The sequence below is a fragment of the Sturnus vulgaris genome, chromosome 8 (genome assembly GCF_052056855.1).
Source record: "Sturnus vulgaris isolate bStuVul1 chromosome 8, bStuVul1.hap1, whole genome shotgun sequence".
In the NCBI taxonomy this organism is placed as follows: domain Eukaryota; kingdom Metazoa; phylum Chordata; class Aves; order Passeriformes; family Sturnidae; genus Sturnus; species Sturnus vulgaris.
This window is the reverse complement of record NC_142250.1, coordinates 34,134,904-34,159,421: the sequence shown is the minus strand read 5'-3', so window position 1 is coordinate 34,159,421 and position 24,518 is coordinate 34,134,904. Positions and strand designations below refer to the sequence as shown.

Below are 24,518 nucleotides of genomic sequence, written 5' to 3'. Positions count from 1 at the left end.
GAAGGAACAGACGGTCCAGGCTGTGGGGCTGGTTCCCATCAGAGCTGCCCTTATCCTCCTTGTCAGGGCAGGGTGTCACTCAAGAGCACAGCTCACCTTCCTCACACGTCACCACTTTGGCTCACCTTGCACATCTGACACTGCTCAGTTCCAAATGAACTTACCTCTTTCACAGCTGGCTGGAAAACAGGAAAGTCTCAAGAAGGGAATTTCTCAATCAATACCAGTGACCTTTCCACCTGTATTAAGCAGCTTCATCCAAATAAATTCTTTCTTTTTTATTTTTTTAATTTTGTTTTCACATAGGGATGGGAAACAGGTGACACTTCCTTATGGGAACTTATGTACATTCTCTCCCTCCCACCCATTCCAGGTGTAGAAATGTGTGAGAGCAATAGCAGGAATCATTGCTTGGCAAAGCCACTTTGTCAGAAGCCAGGTTCTCCAACCCGACATTGTGTTAGCCATGAGTTCACACATACACAGTGGGGTGTTTGCAAGTATAAAAAAATAAGTATTGCCCAAAAAACCATTTTTTTCCCTGCTTTTTTTAATTATAAATGCATGTAATGGGATTGTATTCATCCTCCATACAAAATCTTATAAATTGTCTACATTTACTCAGAGAAATATGAATTTGGGAAGAAACTTACTGCCCAAAGTGAGGAATGCTGTACAGTAATAATTCCTCACATGCAGTCCCTGAGCATATTTGCTTATGGCTCATTATTGAGATTTTTTACTGCAAAGAAACATTTTTCTTGTACTACTACCAGCGTATCTTATGGTGCCACACAGGTGTTTCATCTGCATATCAGCAAGGGCCACATGAATCAGTTCTTGTTTCTCAAGTCACCTATTTCAGTCTTCTCAGACAGACACTCAGTGAGGAGTTCAGTAGAAAAACTTTGAAATATCCAGTACTGAAGATACTTATTAGGATGCTGGGATGAAAGAATCAATCCTTTACACCTTAGGTTTTAAAATCAGGTTGCTTTATAAATTCAGTTCATGGTAACATCAGGTGTAATCTTGGTTCTTCAAACATGGTCTGGATGGTGGAATAGTCAGGAAAGAGCTGCCCTTCACACTGATTGCAAACCCAAACAATGAAGCAGGTGGCTGGTGAAAACATCCTTCCACCTCCACGCCTGGAGCTGCCTCTCACAGTTTCTGGTGTGGGATGGCCTCCTGCAGTTTCTGCTTCCAAAGAAATCCTCCCACTGTGAGAAGAGCAGCTACCAGCACCACGGTGGTCACAGCCAGAGGAACTTGGAAGCTGGCAGCAGGCACTGAGCTCAAAGTCTCCCCTTTTGGCTGAATGTCAGAGGCCAGCTCTGTGCATAAAAAGAGTCAGAGAGAAGCTTACTTCTTTTTTTTTTCCTCCTGAGCTAGTAAATTGTAAAGGTAATTAGGCAAATAAAATTTGAGTTAAAGTGCTCTCATCTGGATCTGGTCAGAAAACTGCACATTGTTTTACAAATTATTCCATGGTCATGCAAAACAAGTAAAGATTGTGGCAAGAAATTAAAGAGAAGCTGGGAGTCTGTAATGATTTCATTCCAAGACCTTAAGATGTTGGTTTCTGGTAGTGGAAACAGCAGCTACAGGCCACTGAGAAACAGCATTTCCAAGAGGACCTAGAGACTGATTGTAAATAAATAACAGACATGCAAATCAGGCACAGACAGCTTTGGGAAATTAATATAAATCCAGCAGGGAGATCTCATCCCTCTTCCCATAGAACTGAATCAATTGCCATTTAATATGTGCAGAACAAAGAATGGATCTAAACTATGATAGAAAGGAAAGAGCAATAATCCCCCATGAGAATTATAGCAGAATTGTAAATAAACCAGCAAAGGCACATTTCAGAGCTGGATTTCATGTCTGAACTGAAATGCAAACACGGAGTAACACACAGAGTCTTACGTTATTAAAGATATTTAAACTTACTAATGTTCCTGTTCTCAGCGTGAGCTTCCCGAAGCTGCACGGGTCCAATAACAACATTCACTTGTTTATGGGAAGAATCTGCGTTCCTCTTGAACCTACTGACACAGCCTTGGTAGCAGCGGGAGGAGAAGTCGTGGTACCTGCACACCACCAGCTCACACCGCAGGAAAACCGACGGGAATCGGTTCACGAAGGGGAAAGAGTTAAACCCAAACCGAGCGACATCGCTGCGTGGCGAGGGGAAAAGAACGTAGGTGGAATCACTGGCACACCTGGAAAGACATAAAATCAACAGCTGTTAACTCACAGCTTCACTTGGGTAGAAGCACTGTTACACCCTCGCTTTGCAATGAGTATCAGCGTTAGATATAAAACCAGGAAGTAAAAGAGAAATCAAAAGGCTTGGGGGGAAAAAAGTGCTTTTAGCAAGAAGAGAATTTATTAAATGTACACAGCACAGAAATTTCATAGCTTAACAAGTTCTATGTAAACATGAATAGCTGAAAAAGGGCTAGTGGTTCTGCTGGTTTCTCTGTTTCAGGTGAGAGCTTGTTATACATTTATAAACAGGATTAACTGTTTGAAAACAGGCCCCCGAAAGTTGTTGCAGAAAGAGAAACTTCCCTTTCTGCTCTGGAAGCATAAAATTAATTTTAATACACTTAAAAAAGATAAACATTATCTTTAGTGCTTCAATGTTCTTTGGTGTAAAATTAGGCAAAGTGTTTCAGGTTTCTAGAATAATAAGAAAAAGCTAAGGGATTTATCTTCTTTTTGAGTAGACAGTTTTATATTCTACTTATGATGCTGTAAAATGTACAGAAATGTAGAGCCATGGACATCTCTCCCTTTCATGCATCTATTTCAGAAACAAAGTCATACCTCGATTTCCACACTGCCTCCTTGAATGAAATCTCAGTGCTTGACTGCAACTTCTGAATGATATTTGGTTGTCATTCTGAATTTTATTCAGGCTTTGCCAAAAAGTTTTTCTTAGAAGAGCATTTGCCCTGAGAACTACAACCAATGTACACTGGTCCTAAATCACCTCATTTCACCAATTAGGCTCTTTTAGAACTACACATAGAGACACTTTAAAAGTAATTTTAAACAAAGTTCTTACCCACTTTTGGACAATTCATAGACCAGTGTTGTAAAATCACCAGAATTAGGCGATGCCACACATGTGTCCACAAACACCGTCAGATTTTGGTCAGAGCTGTGAAGAGAAGCTTGGAGGAACAAATTCTGATCCATGTCAACATAGTATGGGAAGTCATGCACTGGCCACTGGAAAGATGAGGAGTTGTAGAACGTGAGGCTCACGTTGTATCTGCCATACTGGGTTTTGTTGACATCAATGCCATCATCAGCAATGTACAGGACTTGAACCCAGGTGTTCTGCAGCATTTTGCAGCTGATGTGCAAGTGAAGGTCCTTCTGCCTCTTGATGACTCTACCAGGAGCAGACACTTTTATCACATTGGAGTAGGTGATTGTTTCGTTGTTGCCCTGTTTTGACACATTAAACGAGTCTTAAATCACCACATGTGGTCATGTTCACTGTAAATACTGTGAGTATTACAAACTTCTGTATGTGCCAGGTCCTAGCAGTCAGAAAGGACGTGTCACACTGAAAAATCCCAAGCATCCAGGATGGGACTGCTCGCTTAACTCTCCCCTCTATTTTTGTCCTCTAGAACATCATTCTGAAATAGATATAGGGAAGGATATACCTACCCTGGGAAGGATAAGTAAAAAATATTTAACCAACTTCAGCCTCCAGAAACACATGGTCCCTTTCTGTGTTTTGCATTCCTGTGGCCTACAAGACCCTTTTGCAATCCAAGACAATTTTCCAAATGTCTATTAAATTCCCATGCCCAGAGCTCTCCCAAATGTCTTGACACCAACCTGTCTATGTGTACCACAGTCACTGTATGAAATGTTGAATATAACCTCAGTTGATGTAATTTTTGGTCTACATTTAGGGTCTTCCAGGCTGATGCTCCCCACTGAGTAGCCCTGGGACTGGAGATAGTGTCTGTCTACCACTGCATGCATGTAGGTTGGCAAGCACAGAAGGGCTAGGAGGGAAAAAAAAATTATTAGTGATTTCAGGTGCTTGATAATACTTCCATATTGCAAGTCCAACAAATGCAATCACTGCTACCATTTAGAGAAGATAATTCTTAAGCCAAATCACTTATTTTTACTCTTGAAACTTAGATATGAGTAAGCAATAGAACAGTACTGGAACAGGTCACCCAAAGTAGTAGCTTTAAATATTTCATCCTTTGAATATTTCTAGACACACAGCTAGACCAATTCTTAACGGACCTGACCTGGTGTTGGCAGTAGCTTTGTTTTGAACAGCTGGCCTAGGAAACCTCCAAAACTCCCTTCTAACCAACATTTCTATGACTCTGTGAAAGTTGGTCCAGAAAAGTACAAAAATATACATTAATTATGATATGTTACAAAGAAATATGTGTTTAGGAAATAACATAGAAAATCTCTAAGGGCAAATAAACTGAATATTTTTGAAGAATAAAAATTAATTATTTTCTGAAAGTGAGCAGTCAGAAATCACTCACAAATTCAAATAGGAATATCATGTATGCGGGATTCCTTCAACAACATTGACAAATAATTATTTAGTAAAAAAACCCAGTGTATAAAAGCTTCTGAGCCAAGACAAGATTACCAAGAGAAGAGAATTAAAAATAGAATGGAAATTTACTGGTGTTCTGGTCTGCTGGAAAGGACTGATACTGAGCCTGAAAGCTTCCACTGGAATATCTGGAGTCACTGTAAAACCTGACAGACATGAAGTTTGAAGATGAAGTGTACGTGAGAGGAGAACTAGAACAAATTCTTCCAAGCAGAGGAGAAGATTTGGGTGGCCCATCATAGATCTCAATATACTCATTCTGGCATCCACCTTGCAACCTGAGAAAGAAATGAGAATATATTAAAAAATGCATTTGCTAAACTTTGGAGTTTAAATGCTGAACAAACGATATAATAGGATTCTGCAGCCACACATTTCCAAGACATATTTATTATTCATTTATAGGATGGGAAATATGCCCAGAAACTGTGGATGCAAATGAGATCTGGAATTTTCATATTGCCAAAGCGGAAAGCAGTTTTACTTACTGAATGTAATCAAATGTGAGTGCAATGCGGAAATTGTTTGTTACATGTATTTGCCACAAACAATCTGCTTTATCTGAAGAACTCAAAGAAGGACTCTGAAATGTTCCAGAGGACTTAAAAAGTGTATCACCACAAATAATTTTTTGACCTGAAAAACAAAAGAAAAAAATAAGAAAATAAGGGATAGAAGTGATTAATTTAGATTTACTTCTGCTCAAATAAAAATATATTCTACATACACAAACTGTTGCAACACAAGTTCAAATGTGAAAAGAAACAATGATTGTACTCTTCTCAGTTAAGATACAAGAGTGATTAACTCTTCAGAGAACTATGACCCATGCTTGCAGTTATTAACTTTGTGGGCTTCAGGCACGTAGGTATGAAATAAAATAAAAGGTGGTGGCCTAAATACCATAAAATCAGAGAATGAACAAAAGAAAATCTCCCATGTAATCAGCATACTCTGAAATCCACCCCCAACAATAGAATCACTCAAACACAAAAGACGAGAGTGTAGCAAATAAAGAGTTAAAGACACTAAGGATTTTTCCCAGTGTATTGTACTATGCAAAAGAAACAGATCACCTGCAACACAGTAATTATTATACTTCCAGAGTAATGGATGAGAGAAATGGGGAAAAAAATCATACAAACATCTAAACCTGGAGGATTTTACAGAGGGGGCATGCTTGGGGGAACTGTATGTGACAAAGAAAAGGAAGCAGGTGAGGCGCCAGACAATGAAGGAGCATGGTAAGGTTTCCTACCACACCTAGGGATGTTGGACCTACCCTGTCATTTGAGCAAAAGAGAGCCTGGAGGTCTCAGCAGAATGCTCTCACATGGTGGGATCAACCAAAAACATAACCATGCACTTATCCCAAATATACATCTAAAGTCCAGTCAACACAGACCAAAAGGATGAGGCAGCCCATGGCAGGGCCTTGGCATCAATCTATGATTTTCAGGGTGCCACAATTCTCAGTTTCAGCTGCATTCTGCAGTGATCTGCCTAGGCCCTGCTTGGCATTAGAGAAGATTAAACACTAAAATCGGAGGCAGTAATTCTTTCTGCAGAAAGCAGAAGGCAGAAAACACAAGAGAAATTCAGACGCACCTGAAGGAGGGGAGATGGCAGGACTGGATGTAGTTGTGCTTGTGGCAGCGGTAGGGGAGGAAAGGAAAGAGGAAGGTAAGGCCTGTTGGATGAAGGTTTGTGACTGGCACTCTCCCAGTGCTGGGCAGATTACTGCCACCTAGGCACATGGGCAATGGACAGCCTGGGGATGTCAGCAGAATGGTCTATCTTGGTGAAATCAACCAAAACCATGAACTTAGGATCAACACCAACAAACACTAATGCCCAAATAACTAATAACACATTCTGAAAGTGTGCCAGCATGCAGGCAGTCAAATGAGTGGTACCTGAGCACACGACACCAGCATCTTCACTGTGGCGACAGTTGTGGCTGCCCCAGCCACGGTGGCCACACTGGAAGAGGGACGACTCCCAGCCTGCACAGCTGACATCGTCCAGGTAGATGCTGCCACTGCCTTGTCCAAAGGAGGCGCTTGATGTTGCAGCAACAGCAGAGCCACAGCCCAGCTGCCTGCACACCACCTGGGCATCGCTCAGGTCCCAGCCGTCGTCACAGACGGTGCCGCGGCCCCCAGAGTGGGAAATCTCCACGCGACCCTCGCAGCGGTTGCTGCCGTTCACCAGGCTGATGGTGGCATCTGCCAAACAAGGAGGGATGGAAACCTTGGCAAGAGGAGCCAGCACAAAGGCACATTCCCTTGCCAGGACCTTCGAAGCACTCCATGAATTTCTTGTCACCACAATTCCCAGCCATGGCTGGGTTCTACTCCTTTTCCCATCTTGCCATCTCCCATGGAGGAAATCAAACCCCGATTTCTGAAGCACGAATGAATTCCGGAAAAAGTGGCAGTTAGAAAATGCAGGAGAACTTCCAACTCACCTGGAGGAGCAGTGAGGTGAGGACTGCTTGTAGTTGTGGTTGTGGCAGCTGTAGGGGAGGAAAGGGAAGAGGCAGGTGAGGCCTGTTGGATGAAGCGTCGTGATTGGCTTTCTCCCAGTGCTGGGCAGGTTGCTGCCACCTATGCACATGGGTGATGGATTGCCTGGGAGTGACAGCAGAATGGCCTCTCTTGGTGCAATTATCCAACACCATAAAGCTAGACTCAAGCTGAACAAACACTAAATTGTGTAGTCAGACCCAGAGCTGGTCTGTGGATAGGGGGACTTGATGAATGAGGTTTGTTCTGAGAGTTATTCTCTGACCAAGGCCGTTGGCCTGGAGACCATGGAGAGAAGAAGGAGATAAGCAGAAGAAAACCTGCAGCTCTGGAAAGTATTCTGAGAAAGGTCCTGAGAAGAATAGAGGTGGAGAATTTTCTGCCTATTATCATTCTGTTTGCTAATTGCAACCAATAAACAACATGTAGACTCATTAGAGTATATAAATGAGAGCTGGTTGTTGAAATGAGGAGGATATTAGCCTACTGTAACATAGTGTGCCTTTTCGTATGTTACACCTGTGTCTACCATTACAAAATTCCAGTAAACTGATATCAAATTCTGAAAGTGTGCCAGCATGCAGGCAGTCAAATGAGTGGTACCTGAGCACACGACACCAGCATCTTCACTGTGGCGACAGTTGTGGCTGCCCCAGCCACGGTGGCCACACTGGAAGAGGGACGACTCCCAGCCTGCACAGCTGACATCGTCCAGGTAGATGCTGCCACTGCCTTGTCCAAAGGAGGCGCTTGATGTTGCAGCAACAGCAGAGCCACAGCCCAGCTGCCTGCACACCACCTGGGCATCGCTCAGGTCCCAGCCGTCGTCACAGACGGTGCCGCGGCCCCCAGAGTGGGAAATCTCCACGCGACCCTCGCAGCGGTTGCTGCCGTTCACCAGGCTGATGGTGGCATCTGCCAAACAAGGAGGGATGGAAACCTTGGCAAGAGGAGCCAGCACAAAGGCACATTCCCTTGCCAGGACCTTCGAAGCACTCCATGAATTTCTTGTCACCACAATTCCCAGCCATGGCTGGGTTCTACTCCTTTTCCCATCTTGCCATCTCCCATGGAGGAAATCAAACCCCGATTTCTGAAGCACGAATGAATTCCGGAAAAAGTGGCAGTTAGAAAATGCAGGAGAACTTCCAACTCACCTGGAGGAGCAGTGAGGTGAGGACTGCTTGTAGTTGTGGTTGTGGCAGCTGTAGGGGAGGAAAGGGAAGAGGCAGGTGAGGCCTGTTGGATGAAGCGTCGTGATTGGCTTTCTCCCAGTGCTGGGCAGGTTGCTGCCACCTATGCACATGGGTGATGGATTGCCTGGGAGTGACAGCAGAATGGCCTCTCTTGGTGCAATTATCCAACACCATAAAGCTAGACTCAAGCTGAACAAACACTAAATTGTGTAGTCAGACCCAGAGCTGGTCTGTGGATAGGGGGACTTGATGAATGAGGTTTGTTCTGAGAGTTATTCTCTGACCAAGGCCGTTGGCCTGGAGACCATGGAGAGAAGAAGGAGATAAGCAGAAGAAAACCTGCAGCTCTGGAAAGTATTCTGAGAAAGGTCCTGAGAAGAATAGAGGTGGAGAATTTTCTGCCTATTATCATTCTGTTGGCTAATTGCAACCAATAAACAACATGTAGACTCATTAGAGTATATAAATGAGAGCTGGTTGTTGTAATGAGGAGGATATTAGCCTACTGTAACATAGTGTGCCTTTTCGTATGTTACACCTGTGTCTACCATTACAAAATTCCAGTAAACTGATATCAAATTCTGAAAGTGTGCCAGCATGCAGGCAGTCAAATGAGTGGTACCTGAGCACACGACACCAGCATCTTCACTGTGGCGACAGTTGTGGCTGCCCCAGCCACGGTGGCCACACTGGAAGAGGGACGACTCCCAGCCTGCACAGCTGACATCGTCCAGGTAGATGCTGCCACTGCCTTGTCCAAAGGAGGCGCTTGATGTTGCAGCAACAGCAGAGCCACAGCCCAGCTGCCTGCACACCACCTGGGCATCGCTCAGGTCCCAGCCGTCGTCACAGACGGTGCCGCGGCCCCCAGAGTGGGAAATCTCCACGCGACCCTCGCAGCGGTTGCTGCCGTTCACCAGGCTGATGGTGGCATCTGCCAAACAAGGAGGGATGGAAACCTTGGCAAGAGGAGCCAGCACAAAGGCACATTCCCTTGCCAGGACCTTCGAAGCACTCCATGAATTTCTTGTCACCACAATTCCCAGCCATGGCTGGGTTCTACTCCTTTTCCCATCTTGCCATCTCCCATGGAGGAAATCAAACCCCGATTTCTGAAGCACGAATGAATTCCGGAAAAAGTGGCAGTTAGAAAATGCAGGAGAACTTCCAACTCACCTGGAGGAGCAGTGAGGTGAGGACTGCTTGTAGTTGTGGTTGTGGCAGCTGTAGGGGAGGAAAGGGAAGAGGCAGGTGAGGCCTGTTGGATGAAGCGTCGTGATTGGCTTTCTCCCAGTGCTGGGCAGGTTGCTGCCACCTATGCACATGGGTGATGGATTGCCTGGGAGTGACAGCAGAATGGCCTCTCTTGGTGCAATTATCCAACACCATAAAGCTAGACTCAAGCTGAACAAACACTAAATTGTGTAGTCAGACCCAGAGCTGGTCTGTGGATAGGGGGACTTGATGAATGAGGTTTGTTCTGAGAGTTATTCTCTGACCAAGGCCGTTGGCCTGGAGACCATGGAGAGAAGAAGGAGATAAGCAGAAGAAAACCTGCAGCTCTGGAAAGTATTCTGAGAAAGGTCCTGAGAAGAATAGAGGTGGAGAATTTTCTGCCTATTATCATTCTGTTGGCTAATTGCAACCAATAAACAACATGTAGACTCATTAGAGTATATAAATGAGAGCTGGTTGTTGTAATGAGGAGGATATTAGCCTACTGTAACATAGTGTGCCTTTTCGTATGTTACACCTGTGTCTACCATTACAAAATTCCAGTAAACTGATATCAAATTCTGAAAGTGTGCCAGCATGCAGGCAGTCAAATGAGTGGTACCTGAGCACACGACACCAGCATCTTCACTGTGGCGACAGTTGTGGCTGCCCCAGCCACGGTGGCCACACTGGAAGAGGGACGACTCCCAGCCTGCACAGCTGACATCGTCCAGGTAGATGCTGCCACTGCCTTGTCCAAAGGAGGCGCTTGATGTTGCAGCAACAGCAGAGCCACAGCCCAGCTGCCTGCACACCACCTGGGCATCGCTCAGGTCCCAGCCGTCGTCACAGACGGTGCCGCGGCCCCCAGAGTGGGAAATCTCCACGCGACCCTCGCAGCGGTTGCTGCCGTTCACCAGGCTGATGGTGGCATCTGCCAAACAAGGAGGGATGGAAACCTTGGCAAGAGGAGCCAGCACAAAGGCACATTCCCTTGCCAGGACCTTCGAAGCACTCCATGAATTTCTTGTCACCACAATTCCCAGCCATGGCTGGGTTCTACTCCTTTTCCCATCTTGCCATCTCCCATGGAGGAAATCAAACCCCGATTTCTGAAGCACGAATGAATTCCGGAAAAAGTGGCAGTTAGAAAATGCAGGAGAACTTCCAACTCACCTGGAGGAGCAGTGAGGTGAGGACTGCTTGTAGTTGTGGTTGTGGCAGCTGTAGGGGAGGAAAGGGAAGAGGCAGGTGAGGCCTGTTGGATGAAGCTTCATGATTGGCTTTCTCCCAGTGCTGGGCAGGTTGCTGCCACCTATGCACATGGGCAATGGATTGCCTGGGAGTGACAGCAGAATGGCCTCTCTTGGTGCAATCAACCAACACCATAAAGCTAGACTCAAGCTGAACAAACACTAAATTGTATAGTCAGACCCAGAGCTGGTCTGTGGATAGGGGGACTTAATGAATGAGGTTTGTTCTGAGAGTTATTCTCTGACCAAGGCCGTCGGCCTGGAGACCATGGAGAGAAGAAGGAGATAAGCAGAAGAAAACCTGCAGCTCTGGAAAGTATTCTGAGAAAGGTCCTGAGAAGAATAGAGGTGGAGAATTTTCTGCCAATTATCATTCTGTTGGCTAATTGCAACCAATAAACAACATGTAGACTCATTAGAGTATATAAATGAGAGCTGGTTGTTGTAATGAGGAGGATATTAGCCTACTGTAACATAGTGTACCTTGTCGTATGTTACACCTGTCTATACCATTACAAAATTCCAGTAAACTGATATCAAATTCTGAAAGTGTGCCAGCATGCAGGCAGTCAAATGAGTGGTACCTGAGCACACAACACCAGCATCTTCACTGTGGCGACAGTTGTGGCTGCCCCAGCCACGGTGGCCACACTGGAAGAGGGACGACTCCCAGCCTGCACAGCTGACATCGTCCAGGTAGATGCTGCCACTGCCTTGTCCAAAGGAGGCGCTTGATGTTGCAGCAACAGCAGAGCCACAGCCCAGCTGCCTGCACACCACCTGGGCATCGCTCAGGTCCCAGCCGTCGTCACAGACGGTGCCGCGGCCCCCAGAGTGGGAAATCTCCACGCGACCCTCGCAGCGGTTGCTGCCGTTCACCAGGCTGATGGTGGCATCTGCCAAACAAGGAGGGATGGAAACCTTGGCAAGAGGAGCCAGCACAAAGGCACATTCCCTTGCCAGGACCTTCGAAGCACTCCATGAATTTCTTGTCACCACAATTCCCAGCCATGGCTGGGTTCTACTCCTTTTCCCATCTTGCCATCTCCCATGGAGGAAATCAAACACCGATTTCTGAAGCACGAATGAATTCCGGAAAAAGTGGCAGTTAGAAAATGCAGGAGAACTTCCAACTCACCTGGAGGAGCAGTGAGGTGAGGACTGCTTGTAGTTGTGGTTGTGGCAGCTGTAGGGGAGGAAAGGGAAGAGGCAGGTGAGGCCTGTTGGATGAAGCGTCGTGATTGGCTTTCTCCCAGTGCTGGGCAGGTTGCTGCCACCTATGCACATGGGCGATGGATTGCCTGGGAGTGACAGCAGAATGGCCTCTCTTGGTGCAATTATCCAACACCATAAAGCTAGACTCAAGCTGAACAAACACTAAATTGTATAGTCAGACCCAGAGCTGGTCTGTGGATAGGGGGACTTGATGAATGAGGTTTGTTCTGAGAGTTATTCTCTGACCAAGGCCGTTGGCCTGGAGACCATGGAGAGAAGAAGGAGATAAGCAGAAGAAAACCTGCAGCTCTGGAAAGTATTCTGAGAAAGGTCCTGAGAAGAATAGAGGTGGAGAATTTTCTGCCAATTATCATTCTGTTGGCTAATTGCAACCAATAAACAACATGTAGACTCATTAGAGTATATAAATGAGAGCTGGTTGTTGTAATGAGGAGGATATTAGCCTACTGTAACATAGTGCGCCTTGTCGTATGTTACACCTGTCTATACCATTACAAAATTCCAATAAACTGATACCAATTCTGAAAGTGTGCCAGCATGCAGGCAGTCAAATGAGTGGTACCTGAGCACACGACACCAGCATCTTCACTGTGGCGACAGTTGTGGCTGCCCCAGCCACGATGGCCACACTGGAAGAGGGACGACTCCCAGCCTGCACAGCTGACATCGTCCAGGTAGATGCTGCCACTGCCTTGTCCAAAGGAGGGGCTTGATGTTGCAGCAAAAACAGAGCCACAGCCCAGCTGCCTGCACACCACCTGGGCATCGCTCAGGCCCCAGCCGTCGTCACAGACGGTGCCGCGGCCCCCAGAGTGGGAAATCTCCACGCGACCCTCGCAGCGGTTGCTGCCGTTCACCAGGCTGATGGTGGCATCTGCCAAACAAGGAGGGATGGAAACCTTGGCAAGAGGAGCCAGCACAAAGGCACATTCCCTTGCCAGGACCTTCGAAGCACTCCATGAATTTCTTGTCACCACAATTCCCAGCCATGGCTGGGTTCTACTCCTTTTCCCATCTTGCCATCTCCCATGGAGGAAATCAAACCCCGAATTCTGAAGCACTACTGGTTTCTGGAAAAAGTGGCAGTTAGAAAATGCAGGAGAAATTCTGACTCACCTGGAGGAGCAGTTTCATTGAGGCTGGGGATATTTGTGGTATTCGTGGCATCTGAAGGAGAGGAAGAGAAAGAAGCAAGTGAGGCCTTGCTGGATGAAGTAGGATGGCCAGGTTTCTCCCAGTACAGGGCATGTTGATGCCACCTAGGCACATGGGCGATGGAGAGCCTGAGGCTGTCAGCAGAATGATTTCCTTTGGTGGCATCAACCAGAAACAAAATCTCACACTCATCCCCAGCACACACCGATTTTCAGCAAACAGAGACTACATATAGGTGCCTTCCCTTGCCAGTGACCAGGCAATTCTCTATGCATTTTGGGCTACTACAAGTGCCAGTCTCAGCTGCATGCTTCTGTGCTATTCCAAAGGCATGCTCTCTTTTGCAGAAGCCTAAACCCCAAAGTCTGAGGCACTAAATGTTTCTGCAGAAAACAGAGGTCTGAATAGCCAGGAGAAAATCAGACTCACCTGGAGTAGCAGTTTCAGTGAGGCTGGGGATATTTGTGGTATTCGTGGCATCTGAAGGAGAGGAAGAGAAAGAAGCAAGTGAGGCCTCGCTGGATGAAGTAGGATGGCCAGGTTTCTCCCAGTGCAGGGCATGTTGATGCCACCTAGGCACATGGGCGATGGAGAGGCTCGGGGTGTCAAGAGGATGGTTTCCAATGGTGGGTTCCATCTAAACCATAATCCCACACTCATGCCCAACACACACTGAATTCCAGCCAACAGGGGACACTTTGTGAAAGTGTGCCAGCATGCAGGCAGTCAAATGAGTGGTACCTGAGCACACGACACCAGCATCTTCACTGTGGCTACAGTTGTGGCTGCCCCAGCCACGGTGGCCACACTGGAAGAGGGACGACTCCCAGCCTGCACAGCTGACATCGTCCAGGTAGATGCTGCCACTGCCTTGTCCAAAGGAGGCGCTTGATGTTACAGCAACAGCAGAGCCACAGCCCAGCTGCCTGCACACCACCTGGGCATCGCTCAGGTCCCAGCCGTCGTCACAGACGGTGCCGCGGCCCCCAGAGTGGGAAATCTCCACGCGACCCTCGCAGCGGTTGCTGCCGTTCACCAGGCTGATGGTGGCATCTGCCAAACAAGGAGGGATGGAAACCTTGGCAAGAGGAGCCAGTACAAAGGCACATTCCCTTGCCAGGGCCTTGGCAACACTCTTAGAATTTCAGGGTACATGATTGCCTGCCTTGGCTGGATAAAACTGCTTTTCCATCTTATCCTCAGCCTTGGAGACATCCAACCCCTAAATTCTGAAGTATTCAGAGTTTCGTTGCAGAAAGCAGGAGGTAGAAAACCCAGGAGAAATAGAAACCACCTGAGAAAGCAGAGGTTATCAAGTTAATAATATCAGTCGTTTTGACATCTGTAGGGATGAAAAATAAAGAAGCACATGAGTGCCTTGTGGATGAATGAGCAGATCTAGGATACTTGATGGAACATGGCATATGGAAACCTTGGACCTCTCAGTACGATTGTATTGCATTGTGGTACCAACCAAAATCATGATCCCACACTCATCTCCAACACACATTGAAGTCCAGCAGGCAAAGGCTACAAACAGGTGCCTTCCCTTGCCAGGGTCTTGGCAAATCTCTGTGAATTTCAGGCTACTGCAACTCCCAGTCTCTGCTGCATGTTCCTGCTGTTTTCCAACGATCTGTTCTCCTTTGGAGAAGACTAAACCTCAAAGTCTGAGGCACTAAGTGTTTCTGCAGAAAGCAGTGTTCACAAAACTGGGAAGAAATTCAGACTCACCTGGAGTTGCAGAGTCAGTGAGGCTGGGTGTGTTTGTGGTATCAGTGGCATCTGCAGGAGAGGAAGAGAAAGAAGCAAGTGAGGCCCTGTTGGATGAAGAAGGAAGGCCAGGATTCTCCCAGTGCTGGGCATGTGGCTGACACCTTGGCACATGAGCGATGGATAGGCTGGGGGTGCCAACAGGATGTTTTTTCATGGTGACATGAACTAAAACCATAATCTCACAGGGATACCCAACATACACAGAATTCCAGCCAACAACCGACACATTATGAAAGTGTGCCAGCATGCAGGCAGTCAAATGAGTGGTATCTGAACACACAACAGCAGCATCTTCACTGTGGCCACAGTGGTGGCTGCCCCAGCCACGGTGGCCACACTGGAAGAGGGACGACTCCCAGCCTGCACAGCTGACATCGTCCAGGTAGATGCTGCCACTGCCTTGTCCAAAGGAGGCGCTTGATGTTGCAGCAACAGCAGAGCCACAGCCCAGCTGCCTGCACACCACAAGAGGCTCCAGCACAAAGGCCTCTTCTCTTGTCAGGGCTTTGGCAGCACTCTACATCTTTCAGGCCACACGACTGCCTGCCTTGGCTGGCTTAAACTGCTTTTCCCAGCTTCTCTTCTCCCATGGAAGATATTCAAACCCCAAATTCTGAAGCACTCATCGTTTCTGCATGTAGCTGTGGCCAGAAAACCCAGGAGAAATTGAGACCTACCTGAGGTATCAGTGGTTATTAAGTTGTTCATATCAGTGGTTTTGGCATCTGTAGGGATGAAAAATAAAGAAGCACATGAGTGCCTTGTGGATGAAGGAGCACAGCTAGGATACTTGATGGAACATGGCATATGGAAACCTTGGACCTCTCAGTACGATTGTATTGCATTGTGGTACCAACCAACATCATGATCCCACACTCATCTCCAACACACATTGAAGTCCAGCAGGCAAAGGCTACAAACAGGTGCCTTCCCTTGCCAGGGTCTTGGCAAATCTCTGTGAATTTCAGGCTACGGCAACTCCCAGTCTCTGCTGCATGTTGCTGTTGTTTTCCAGCGGTCTGTTCTTTGGAGAAGACTAAACCCCAAACTCTTAGACACTAAGTGTTTCTGCAGAAAGCAGTGTTCACAAAACTGGGAAGAAATTCAGACTCACCTGGAGTTGCAGAGTCAGTGAGGCTGGGTGTGTTTGTGGCATCAGCGGCATCTGCAGGAGAGGAAGAGAAGGAAGCAAGTGAGGCCCTGTTGGATGAAGAAGGAAGGCCAGGATTCTCCCAGTGCTGGGCATCTGGCTGCCACCTTGGCACATGGGAGATGAGGATCTTGGGTTGTCAATAGGATGGTTTTCACTGGTTAGATCAACCTAAACCATAATCCCACAATTATGCCCAACACACACTGAATTCCAGCCATCTTCGGACATTTTGTGAAGTGTGCCAGCATGCAGGCAGTCAAATGAGTGGTATCTGAACACACAACAGCAGCATCTTCACTGTGGCCACAGTGGTGGCTGCCCCAGCCACGGTGGCCACACTGGAAGAGGGACGACTCCCAGCCTGCACAGCTGACATCGTCCAGGTAGATGCTGCCACTGCCTTGTCCAAAGGAGGCGCTTGATGTTGCAGCAACAGCAGAGCCACAGCCCAGCTGCCTGCACACCACAAGAGGCTCCAGCACAAAGGCCTCTTCTCTTGTCAGGGCTTTGGCAGCACTCTACATCTTTCAGGCCACACGACTGCCTGCCTTGGCTGGCTTAAACTGCTTTTCCCAGCTTCTCTTCTCCCATGGAAGATATTCAAACCCCAAATTCTGAAGCACTCATCGTTTCTGCAGGTAGCTGTGGCCAGAAAACCCAGGAGAAATTGAGACCTACCTGAGGTATCAGTGGTCATTAAGTAGTTCATATCAGTGGTTTTGGCATCTGTAGGGATGAAAAACAAAGAAGCACATGAGTGCCTTGTGGATGAAGGAGCACAGCTAGGATACTTGATGAAACATGGCATATGGAAACCTTGGACCTCTCAGGTTGATCGTATTGCATTGTGGTACCAACCAAAATCATGATCCCACACTCATCTCCAACACACATTGAAGTCCAGCAGGCAAAGGCTACAAACAGGTGCCTTCCCTTGCCAGGGTCTTGGCAAATCTCTGTGAATTTCAGGCTACTGCAACTCCCAGTCTCTGCTGCATGCTGCTGTTGTTTTCCAGTGCTCCCCAAACTCTGAGACACTAAGTGTTTCTGCAGAAAGCAGTGTTCACAAAACTGGGAAGAAATTCAGACTCACCTGGAGTTGCAGAGTCAGTGAGGCTGGGTGTGTTTGTGGTATCAGTGGCATCTGCAGGAGAGGAAGAGAAAGAAGCAAGTGAGGCCCTGTTGGATGAAGAAGGAAGGCCAGGATTCTCCCAGTGCTGGGCATCTTGCTGCCACCTTGGCACATGAGCGATGGATAGGCTGGGGGTGCCAACAGGATGTTTTTTCATGGTGACATGAACTAAAACCATAATCTCACAGGGATACCCAACATACACAGAATTCCAGCCAACAACCGACACATTATGAAAGTGTGCCAGCATGCAGGCAGTCAAATGAGTGGTATCTGAACACACAACAGCAGCATCTTCACTGTGGCCACAGTGGTGGCTGCCCCAGCCACGGTGGCCACACTGGAAGAGGGACGACTCCCAGCCTGCACAGCTGACATCGTCCAGGTAGATGCTGCCACTGCCTTGTCCAAAGGAGGCGCTTGATGTTGCAGCAACAGCAGAGCCACAGCCCAGCTGCCTGCACACCACAAGAGGCTCCAGCACAAAGGCCTCTTCTCTTGTCAGGGCTTTGGCAGCACTCTAATCTTTCAGGCCACACGACTGCCTGCCTTGGCTGGCTTAAACTGCTTTTCCCAGCTTCTCTTCTCCCATGGAAGATATTCAAACCCCAAATTCTGAAGCACTCATCGTTTCTGCAGGTAGCTGTGGCCAGAAAACCCAGGAGAAATTGAGACCTACCTGAGGTATCAGTGGGTATTAAGTAGTTCATATCAGTGGTTTTGGCATCTGTAGGGACGAAAAACAAAGAAGCACATGAGTGCCTTGTGGATGAAGGAGCAGAGCTAGGATACTTGATGGAACATGGCATATGGAAACCTTGGACCTCTCAGGTTGATCGTATTGCATTGTGGTACCAACCAAAATCATGATCCCACACTCATCTCCAACACACATTGAAGTCCAGCAGGCAAAGGCTACAAACAGGTGCCTTCCCTTGCCAGGGTCTTGGCAAATCTCTGTGAATTTCAGGCTACGGCAACTCCCAGTCTCTGCTGCATGTTGCTGTTGTTTTCCAGCGGTCCCCAAACTCTGAGACACTAAGTGTTTCTGCAGAAAGCAGTGTTCACAAAACTGGGAAGAAATTCAGACTCACCTGGAGTTGCAGAGTCAGTGAGGCTGGGTGTGTTTGTGGCATCAGCGGCATCTGCAGGAGAGGAAGAGAAGGAAGCAAGTGAGGCCCTGTTGGATGAAGAAGGAAGGCCAGGATTCTCCCAGTGCTGGGCATCTGGCTGCCACCTTGGCACATGGGAGATGAGGATCTTGGGTTGTCAATAGGATGGTTTTCACTGGTTAGATCAACCTAAACCATAATCCCACAATTATGCCCAACACACACTGAATTCCAGCCATCTTCGGACATTTTGTGAAGTGTGCCAGCATGCAGGCAGTCAAATGAGTGGTATCTGAACACACATCACCAGCATCTTCACTGTGGCCACAGTGGTGGCTGCCCCAGCCACGGTGGCCACACTGGAAGAGGGACGACTCCCAGCCTGCACAGCTGACATCGTCCAGGTAGATGCTGCCACTGCCTTGTCCAAAGGAGGCGCTTGATGTTGCAGCAACAGCAGAGCCACAGCCCAGCTGCCTGCACACCACAAGAGGCTCCAGCACAAAGGCCTCTTCTCTTGTCAGGGCTTTGGCAGCACTCTACATCTTTCAGGCCACACGACTGCCTGCCTTGGCTGGCTTAAACTGCTTTTCCCAGCTTCTCTTCTCCCATGGAAGATATTCAAACCCCAAATTCTGAAGCACTCATCGTTTCTGCAGGTAGCTGTGGCCAGAAAACCCAGGAGAAATTGAGACCTACCTGAGGTATCAGTGGTCATTAAGTAGTTCATATCAGTGGTTTTGGCATCTGTAGGGATGAAAAACAAAGAAGCACATGAGTGCCTTGTGGATGAATGAGCAGATCTAGGATACTTGATGGAACATGGCATATGGAAACCTTGGACCTCTCAGTACGATTGTATTGCATTGTGGTACCAACCAAAATCATGATCCCACACTCATCTCCAACACACATTGAAGTCCAGCAGGCAAAGGCTACAAACAGGTGCCTTCCCTTGCCAGGGTCTTGGCAAATCTCTGTGAATTTCAGGCTACTGCAACTCCCAGTCTCTGCTGCATGTTCCTGCTGTTTTCCAACGATCTGTTCTCCTTTGGAGAAGACTAAACCTCAAAGTCTGAGGCACTAAGTGTTTCTGCAGAAAGCAGTGTTCACAAAACTGGGAAGAAATTCAGACTCACCTGGAGTTGCAGAGTCAGTGAGGCTGGGTGTGTTTGTGGTATCAGTGGCATCTGCAGGAGAGGAAGAGAAAGAAGCAAGTGAGGCCCTGTTGGATGAAGAAGGAAGGCCAGGATTCTCCCAGTGCTGGGCATCTTGCTGCCACCTTGGCACATGAGCGATGGATAGGCTGGGGGTGCCAACAGGATGTTTTTTCATGGTGACATGAACTAAACCCATAATCTCACAGGGATACCCAACATACACAGAATTCCAGCCAACAACCGACATATTATGAACTTGTGCCAGCATGCAGGCAGTCAAATGAGTGGTATCTGAACACACAACAGCAGCATCTTCACTGTGGCCACAGTTGTGGCTGCCCCAGCCACGGTGGCCACACTGGAAGAGGGACGACTCCCAGCCTGCACAGCTGACATCGTCCAGGTAGATGCTGCCACTGCCTTGTCCAAAGGAGGCGCTTGATGTTGCAGCAACAGCAGAGCCACAGCCCAGCTGCCTGCACACCACAAGAGGCTCCAGCACAAAGGCCTCTTCTCTTGTCAGGGCTTTGGCAGCACTCTGCATCTTTCAGGCCACACGACTGCCTGCCTTGGCTGGGTTAAACTGCTTTTCCCAGCTTCTCTTCTCCCATGGAAGATATTCAAACCCCAAATTCTGAAGCACTCATCGTTTCTGCATGTAGCTGTGGCCAGAAAACCCAGGAGAAATTGAGACCTACCTGAGGTATCAGTGGTTATTAAGTTGTTCATATCAGTGGTTTTGGCATCTGTAGGGATGAAAAATAAAGAAGCACATGAGTGCCTTGTGGATGAAGGAGCAGAGCTAGGATATTGATGGAACATGGCATATGGAAACCTTGGACCTCTCAGGCTGATCGTATTGCATTGTGGTACCAACCAAAATCATGATCCCACACTCATCTCCAACACACATTGAAGTCCAGCAGGCAAAGGCTACAAACAGGTGCCTTCCCTTGCCAGGGTCTTGGCAAATCTCTGTGAATTTCAGGCTACTGCAACTCCCAGTCTCTGCTGCATGCTGCTGTTGTTTTCCAGCGGTCTGTTCTCCTTTGGAGAAGACTAAACCTCAAAGTCTGAGGCACTAAGTGTTTCTGCAGAAAGCAGTGTTCACAAAACTGGGAAGAAATTCAGACTCACCTGGAGTTGCAGAGTCAGTGAGGCTGGGTGTGTTTGTGGCATCAGCGGCATCTGCAGGAGAGGAAGAAAAGGAAGCAAGTGAGGCCCTGTTGGATGAAGAAGGAAGGCCAGGATTCTCCCAGTGCTGGGCATCTGGCTGCCACCTTGGCACATGGGAGATGAGGATCTTGGGTTGTCAATAGGATGGTTTTCACTGGTTAGATCAACCTAAACCATAATCCCACAATTATGCCCAACACACACTGAATTCCAGCCATCTTCGGACATTTTGTGAAGTGTGCCAGCATGCAGGCAGTCAAATGAGTGGTATCTGAACACACATCACCAGCATCTTCACTGTGGCCACAGTGGTGGCTGCCCCAGCCACGGTGGCCACACTGGAAGAGGGACGACTCCCAGCCTGCACAGCTGACATCGTCCAGGTAGATGCTGCCACTGCCTTGTCCAAAGGAGGCGCTTGATGTTGCAGCAACAGCAGAGCCACAGCCCAGCTGCCTGCACACCACAAGAGGCTCCAGCACAAAGGCCTCTTCTCTTGTCAGGGCTTTGGCAGCACTCTGCATCTTTCAGGCCACACGACTGCCTGCCTTGGCTGGCTTAAACTGCTTTTCCCAGCTTCTCTTCTCCCATGGAAGATATTCAAACCCCAAATTCTGAAGCACTCATCGTTTCTGCATGTAGCTGTGGCCAGAAAACCCAGGAGAAATTGAGACCTACCTGAGGTATCAGTGGTTATTAAGTTGTTCATATCAGTGGTTTTGGCATCTGTAGGGATGAAAAATAAAGAAGCACATGAGTGCCTTGTGGATGAAGGAGCAGAGCTAGGATATTGATGGAACATGGCATATGGAAACCTTGGACCTCTCAGGCTGATCGTATTGCATTGTGGTACCAACCAAAATCATGATCCCACACTCATCTCCAACACACATTGAAGTCCAGCAGGCAAAGGCTACAAACAGGTGCCTTCCCTTGCCAGGGTCTTGGCAAATCTCTGTGAATTTCAGGCTACTGCAACTCCCAGTCTCTGCTGCATGCTGCTGTTGTTTTCCAGCGGTCTGTTCTCCTTTGGAGAAGACTAAACCCCAAACTCTGAGACACTAAGTGTTTCTGCAGAAAGCAGTGTTCACAAAACTGGGAAGAAATTCAGACTCACCTGGAGTTGCAGAGTCAGTGAGGCTGGGTGTGTTTGTGGCATCAGCAGCATCTGCAGGAGAGGAAGAAAAGGAAGCAAGTGAGGCCCTGTTGGATGAAGAAGGAAGGCCAGGATTCTCCCAGTGCTGGGCATCTGGCTGCCACCTTGGCACATGGGAGATGAGGATCTTGGGTTGTCAATAGGATGGTTTTCACTGGTTAGATCAACCTAAACCATAATCCCACACTCATGCCCAACACACACTGAATTCCAGCCATCTTCGGACATTTTGTGAAGTGTGCCAGCATGCAGGCAGTCAAATGAGTGGTATCTGAACACACAACACCAGCATCTTCACTGTGGCCACAGTGGTGGCTGCCCCAGCCACGGTGGCCACACTGGAAGAGGGACGACTCCCAGCCTGCACAGCTGACATCGTCCAGGTAGATGCTGCCACTGCCTTGTCCAAAGGAGGCGCTTGATGTTACAGCAACAGCAGAGCCACAGCCCAGCTGCCTGCACACCACAAGAGGCTCCAGCACAAAGGCCTCTTCTCTTGTCAGGGCTTTGGCAGCACTCTACATCTTTCAGGCCACACGACTGCCTGCCTTGGCTGGCTTAAACTGCTTTTCCCAGCTTCTCTTCTCCCATGGAAGATATTCAAACCCCAAATTCTGAAGCACTCATCGTTTCTGCAGGTAGCTGTGGCCAGAAAACCCAGGAGAAATTGAGACCTACCTGAGGTATCAGTGGTTATTAAGTTGTTCATATCAGTGGTTTTGGCATCTGTAGGGATGAAAAACAAAGAAGCACATGAGTGCCTTGTGGATGAAGGAGCAGAGCTAGGATATTGATGGAACATGGCATATGGAAACCTTGGACCTCTCAGGTTGATCGTATTGCATTGTGGTACCAACCAAAATCATGATCCCACACTCATCTCCAACACACATTGAAGTCCAGCAGGCAAAGGCTACAAACAGGTGCCTTCCCTTGCCAGGGTCTTGGCAAATCTCTGTGAATTTCAGGCTACGGCAACTCCCAGTCTCTGCTGCATGTTGCTGTTGTTTTCCAGCGGTCCCCAAACTCTGAGACACTAAGTGTTTCTGCAGAAAGCAGTGTTCACAAAACTGGGAAGAAATTCAGACTCACCTGGAGTTGCAGAGTCAGTGAGGCTGGGTGTGTTTGTGGCATCAGCGGCATCTGCAGGAGAGGAAGAAAAGGAAGCAAGTGAGGCCCTGTTGGATGAAGAAGGAAGGCCAGGATTCTCCCAGTGCTGGGCATCTGGCTGCCACCTTGGCACATGGGAGATGAGGATCTTGGGTTGTCAATAGGATGGTTTTCACTGGTTAGATCAACCTAAACCATAATCCCACAATTATGCCCAACATACACTGAATTCCAGCCATCTTCGGACATTTTGTGAAAGTGTGCCAGCATGCAGGCAGTGAAATTAGTGGTATCTGAACACACAACACCAGCATCTTCACTGTGGCCACAGTTGTGGCTGCCCCAGCCACGGTGGCCACACTGGAAGAGGGACGACTCCCAGCCTGCACAGCTGACATCGTCCAGGTAGATGCTGCCACTGCCTTGTCCAAAGGAGGCGCTTGATGTTGCAGCAACAGCAGAGCCACAGCCCAGCTGCCTGCACACCACAAGAGGCTCCAGCACAAGGGCCTCTTCTCTTGTCAGGGCTTTGGCAGCACTCTACATCTTTCAGGCCACACGACTGCCTGCCTTGGCTGGCTTAAACTGCTTTTCCCAGCTTCTCTTCTCCCATGGAAGATATTCAAACCCCAAATTCTGAAGCACTCATCGTTTCTGCAGGTAGCTGTGGCCAGAAAACCCAGGAGAAATTGAGACCTACCTGAGGTATCAGTGGGTATTAAGTAGTTCATATCAGTGGTTTTGGCATCTGTAGGGACGAAAAACAAAGAAGCACATGAGTGCCTTGTGGATGAATGAGCAGAGCTAGGATACTTGATGGAACATGGCATATGGAAACCTTGGACCTCTCAGGTTGATCGTATTGCATTGTGGTACCAACCAAAATCATGATCCCACACTCATCTCCAACACACATTGAAGTCCAGCAGGCAAAGGCTACAAACAGGTGCCTTCCCTTGCCAGGGTCTTGGCAAATCTCTGTGAATTTCAGGCTACTGCAACTCCCAGTCTCTGCTGCATGCTGCTGTTGTTTTCCAGTGCTCCCCAAACTCTGAGACACTAAGTGTTTCTGCAGAAAGCAGTGTTCACAAAACTGGGAAGAAATTCAGACTCACCTGGAGTTGCAGAGTCAGTGAGGCTGGGTGTGTTTGTGGTATCAGTGGCATCTGCAGGAGAGGAAGAGAAAGAAGCAAGTGAGGCCCTGTTGGATGAAGAAGGAAGGCCAGGATTCTCCCAGTGCTGGGCATCTTGCTGCCACCTTGGCACATGAGCGATGGATAGGCTGGGGGTGCCAACAGGATGTTTTTTCATGGTGACATGAACTAAAACCATAATCTCACAGGGATACCCAACATACACAGAATTCCAGCCAACAACCGACACATTATGAAAGTGTGCCAGCATGCAGGCAGTCAAATGAGTGGTATCTGAACACACAACAGCAGCATCTTCACTGTGGCCACAGTGGTGGCTGCCCCAGCCACGGTGGCCACACTGGAAGAGGGACGACTCCCAGCCTGCACAGCTGAC

General features: G+C 48.0%; 3 protein-coding genes and 1 pseudogene across 3 annotated transcripts in view; all 4 read right to left on the bottom strand.

Annotated features, from left to right (window-relative positions):
• LOC106855150 (scavenger receptor cysteine-rich domain-containing protein DMBT1-like) overlaps positions 1-12,109 on the bottom strand; it is a 67,712-nt gene extending 55,603 nt beyond the window's left edge. The window contains 6 exon segments of the mRNA XM_088168529.1: positions 6,494-6,860; positions 7,752-8,060; positions 8,952-9,275; positions 10,167-10,503; positions 11,407-11,867; positions 11,961-12,109. Of these exon segments, the coding sequence (XP_088024655.1) occupies positions 6,494-6,860; positions 7,752-8,060; positions 8,952-9,275; positions 10,167-10,503; positions 11,407-11,867; positions 11,961-12,109 (1,947 nt within the window).
• LOC148223059 (scavenger receptor cysteine-rich domain-containing protein DMBT1-like) lies at positions 1,165-6,056 on the bottom strand. Its single transcript, XM_088168625.1, has 7 exons — positions 6,036-6,056; positions 5,119-5,213; positions 4,700-4,908; positions 3,871-4,043; positions 3,080-3,468; positions 1,957-2,228; positions 1,165-1,337 (listed from the first exon to the last, which is right to left on the bottom strand). Exons 1-7 carry the CDS (start codon positions 6,054-6,056, stop codon positions 1,165-1,167), a joined length of 1,332 nt encoding a protein of 443 aa, XP_088024751.1.
• Positions 12,110-12,549: 440 nt separating the features above from the next.
• LOC148223058 (scavenger receptor cysteine-rich domain-containing protein DMBT1 pseudogene) lies at positions 12,550-15,143 on the bottom strand (annotated as a pseudogene).
• A 101-nt stretch (positions 15,144-15,244) lies between these two features.
• On the bottom strand, positions 15,245-20,090 carry LOC148223057 (scavenger receptor cysteine-rich domain-containing protein DMBT1-like). The gene is made up of 11 exons (XM_088168527.1): positions 19,526-20,090; positions 19,086-19,133; positions 18,694-18,912; positions 18,369-18,419; positions 17,954-18,001; positions 17,236-17,781; positions 16,821-16,868; positions 16,345-16,647; positions 16,104-16,154; positions 15,667-15,714; positions 15,245-15,444 (listed from the first exon to the last, which is right to left on the bottom strand). Exons 1-11 carry the CDS (start codon positions 20,088-20,090, stop codon positions 15,245-15,247), a joined length of 2,127 nt encoding a protein of 708 aa, XP_088024653.1.
• Positions 20,091-24,518: the final 4,428 nt, after the last annotated feature.

Bases quoted from the DNA above. Each gene is read 5' to 3' on its own strand.
- LOC148223059 (XM_088168625.1), bottom strand. From the start codon at position 6,056: ATGGGCTGCCTCATCCTTTTG. The intron at 5,214-6,035 runs GTCTGTGTTGAC...GGAACATTTCAG, and splicing joins TGGGCTGCCTCATCCTTTTG to AGTCCTTCTTTGAGTTCTTC. The intron at 3,469-3,870 runs GTTGGTGTCAAG...GTGTCAAAACAG, and splicing joins ACTGTGGTACACATAGACAG to GGCAACAACGAAACAATCAC.
- LOC148223057 (XM_088168527.1), bottom strand. From the start codon at position 20,090: ATGCAGAGTGCTGCCAAAGCCCTGACAAGAGAAGAGGCCTTTGTGCTG. The intron at 16,869-17,235 runs GTGAGTCTGAAT...TCATCCCTACAG, and splicing joins CACTGACTCTGCAACTCCAG to ATGCCAAAACCACTGATATG. The intron at 16,648-16,820 runs GTAGGTCTCAAT...GTGCTGCCAAAG, and splicing joins AATGACCACTGATACCTCAG to CCCTGACAAGAGAAGAGGCC.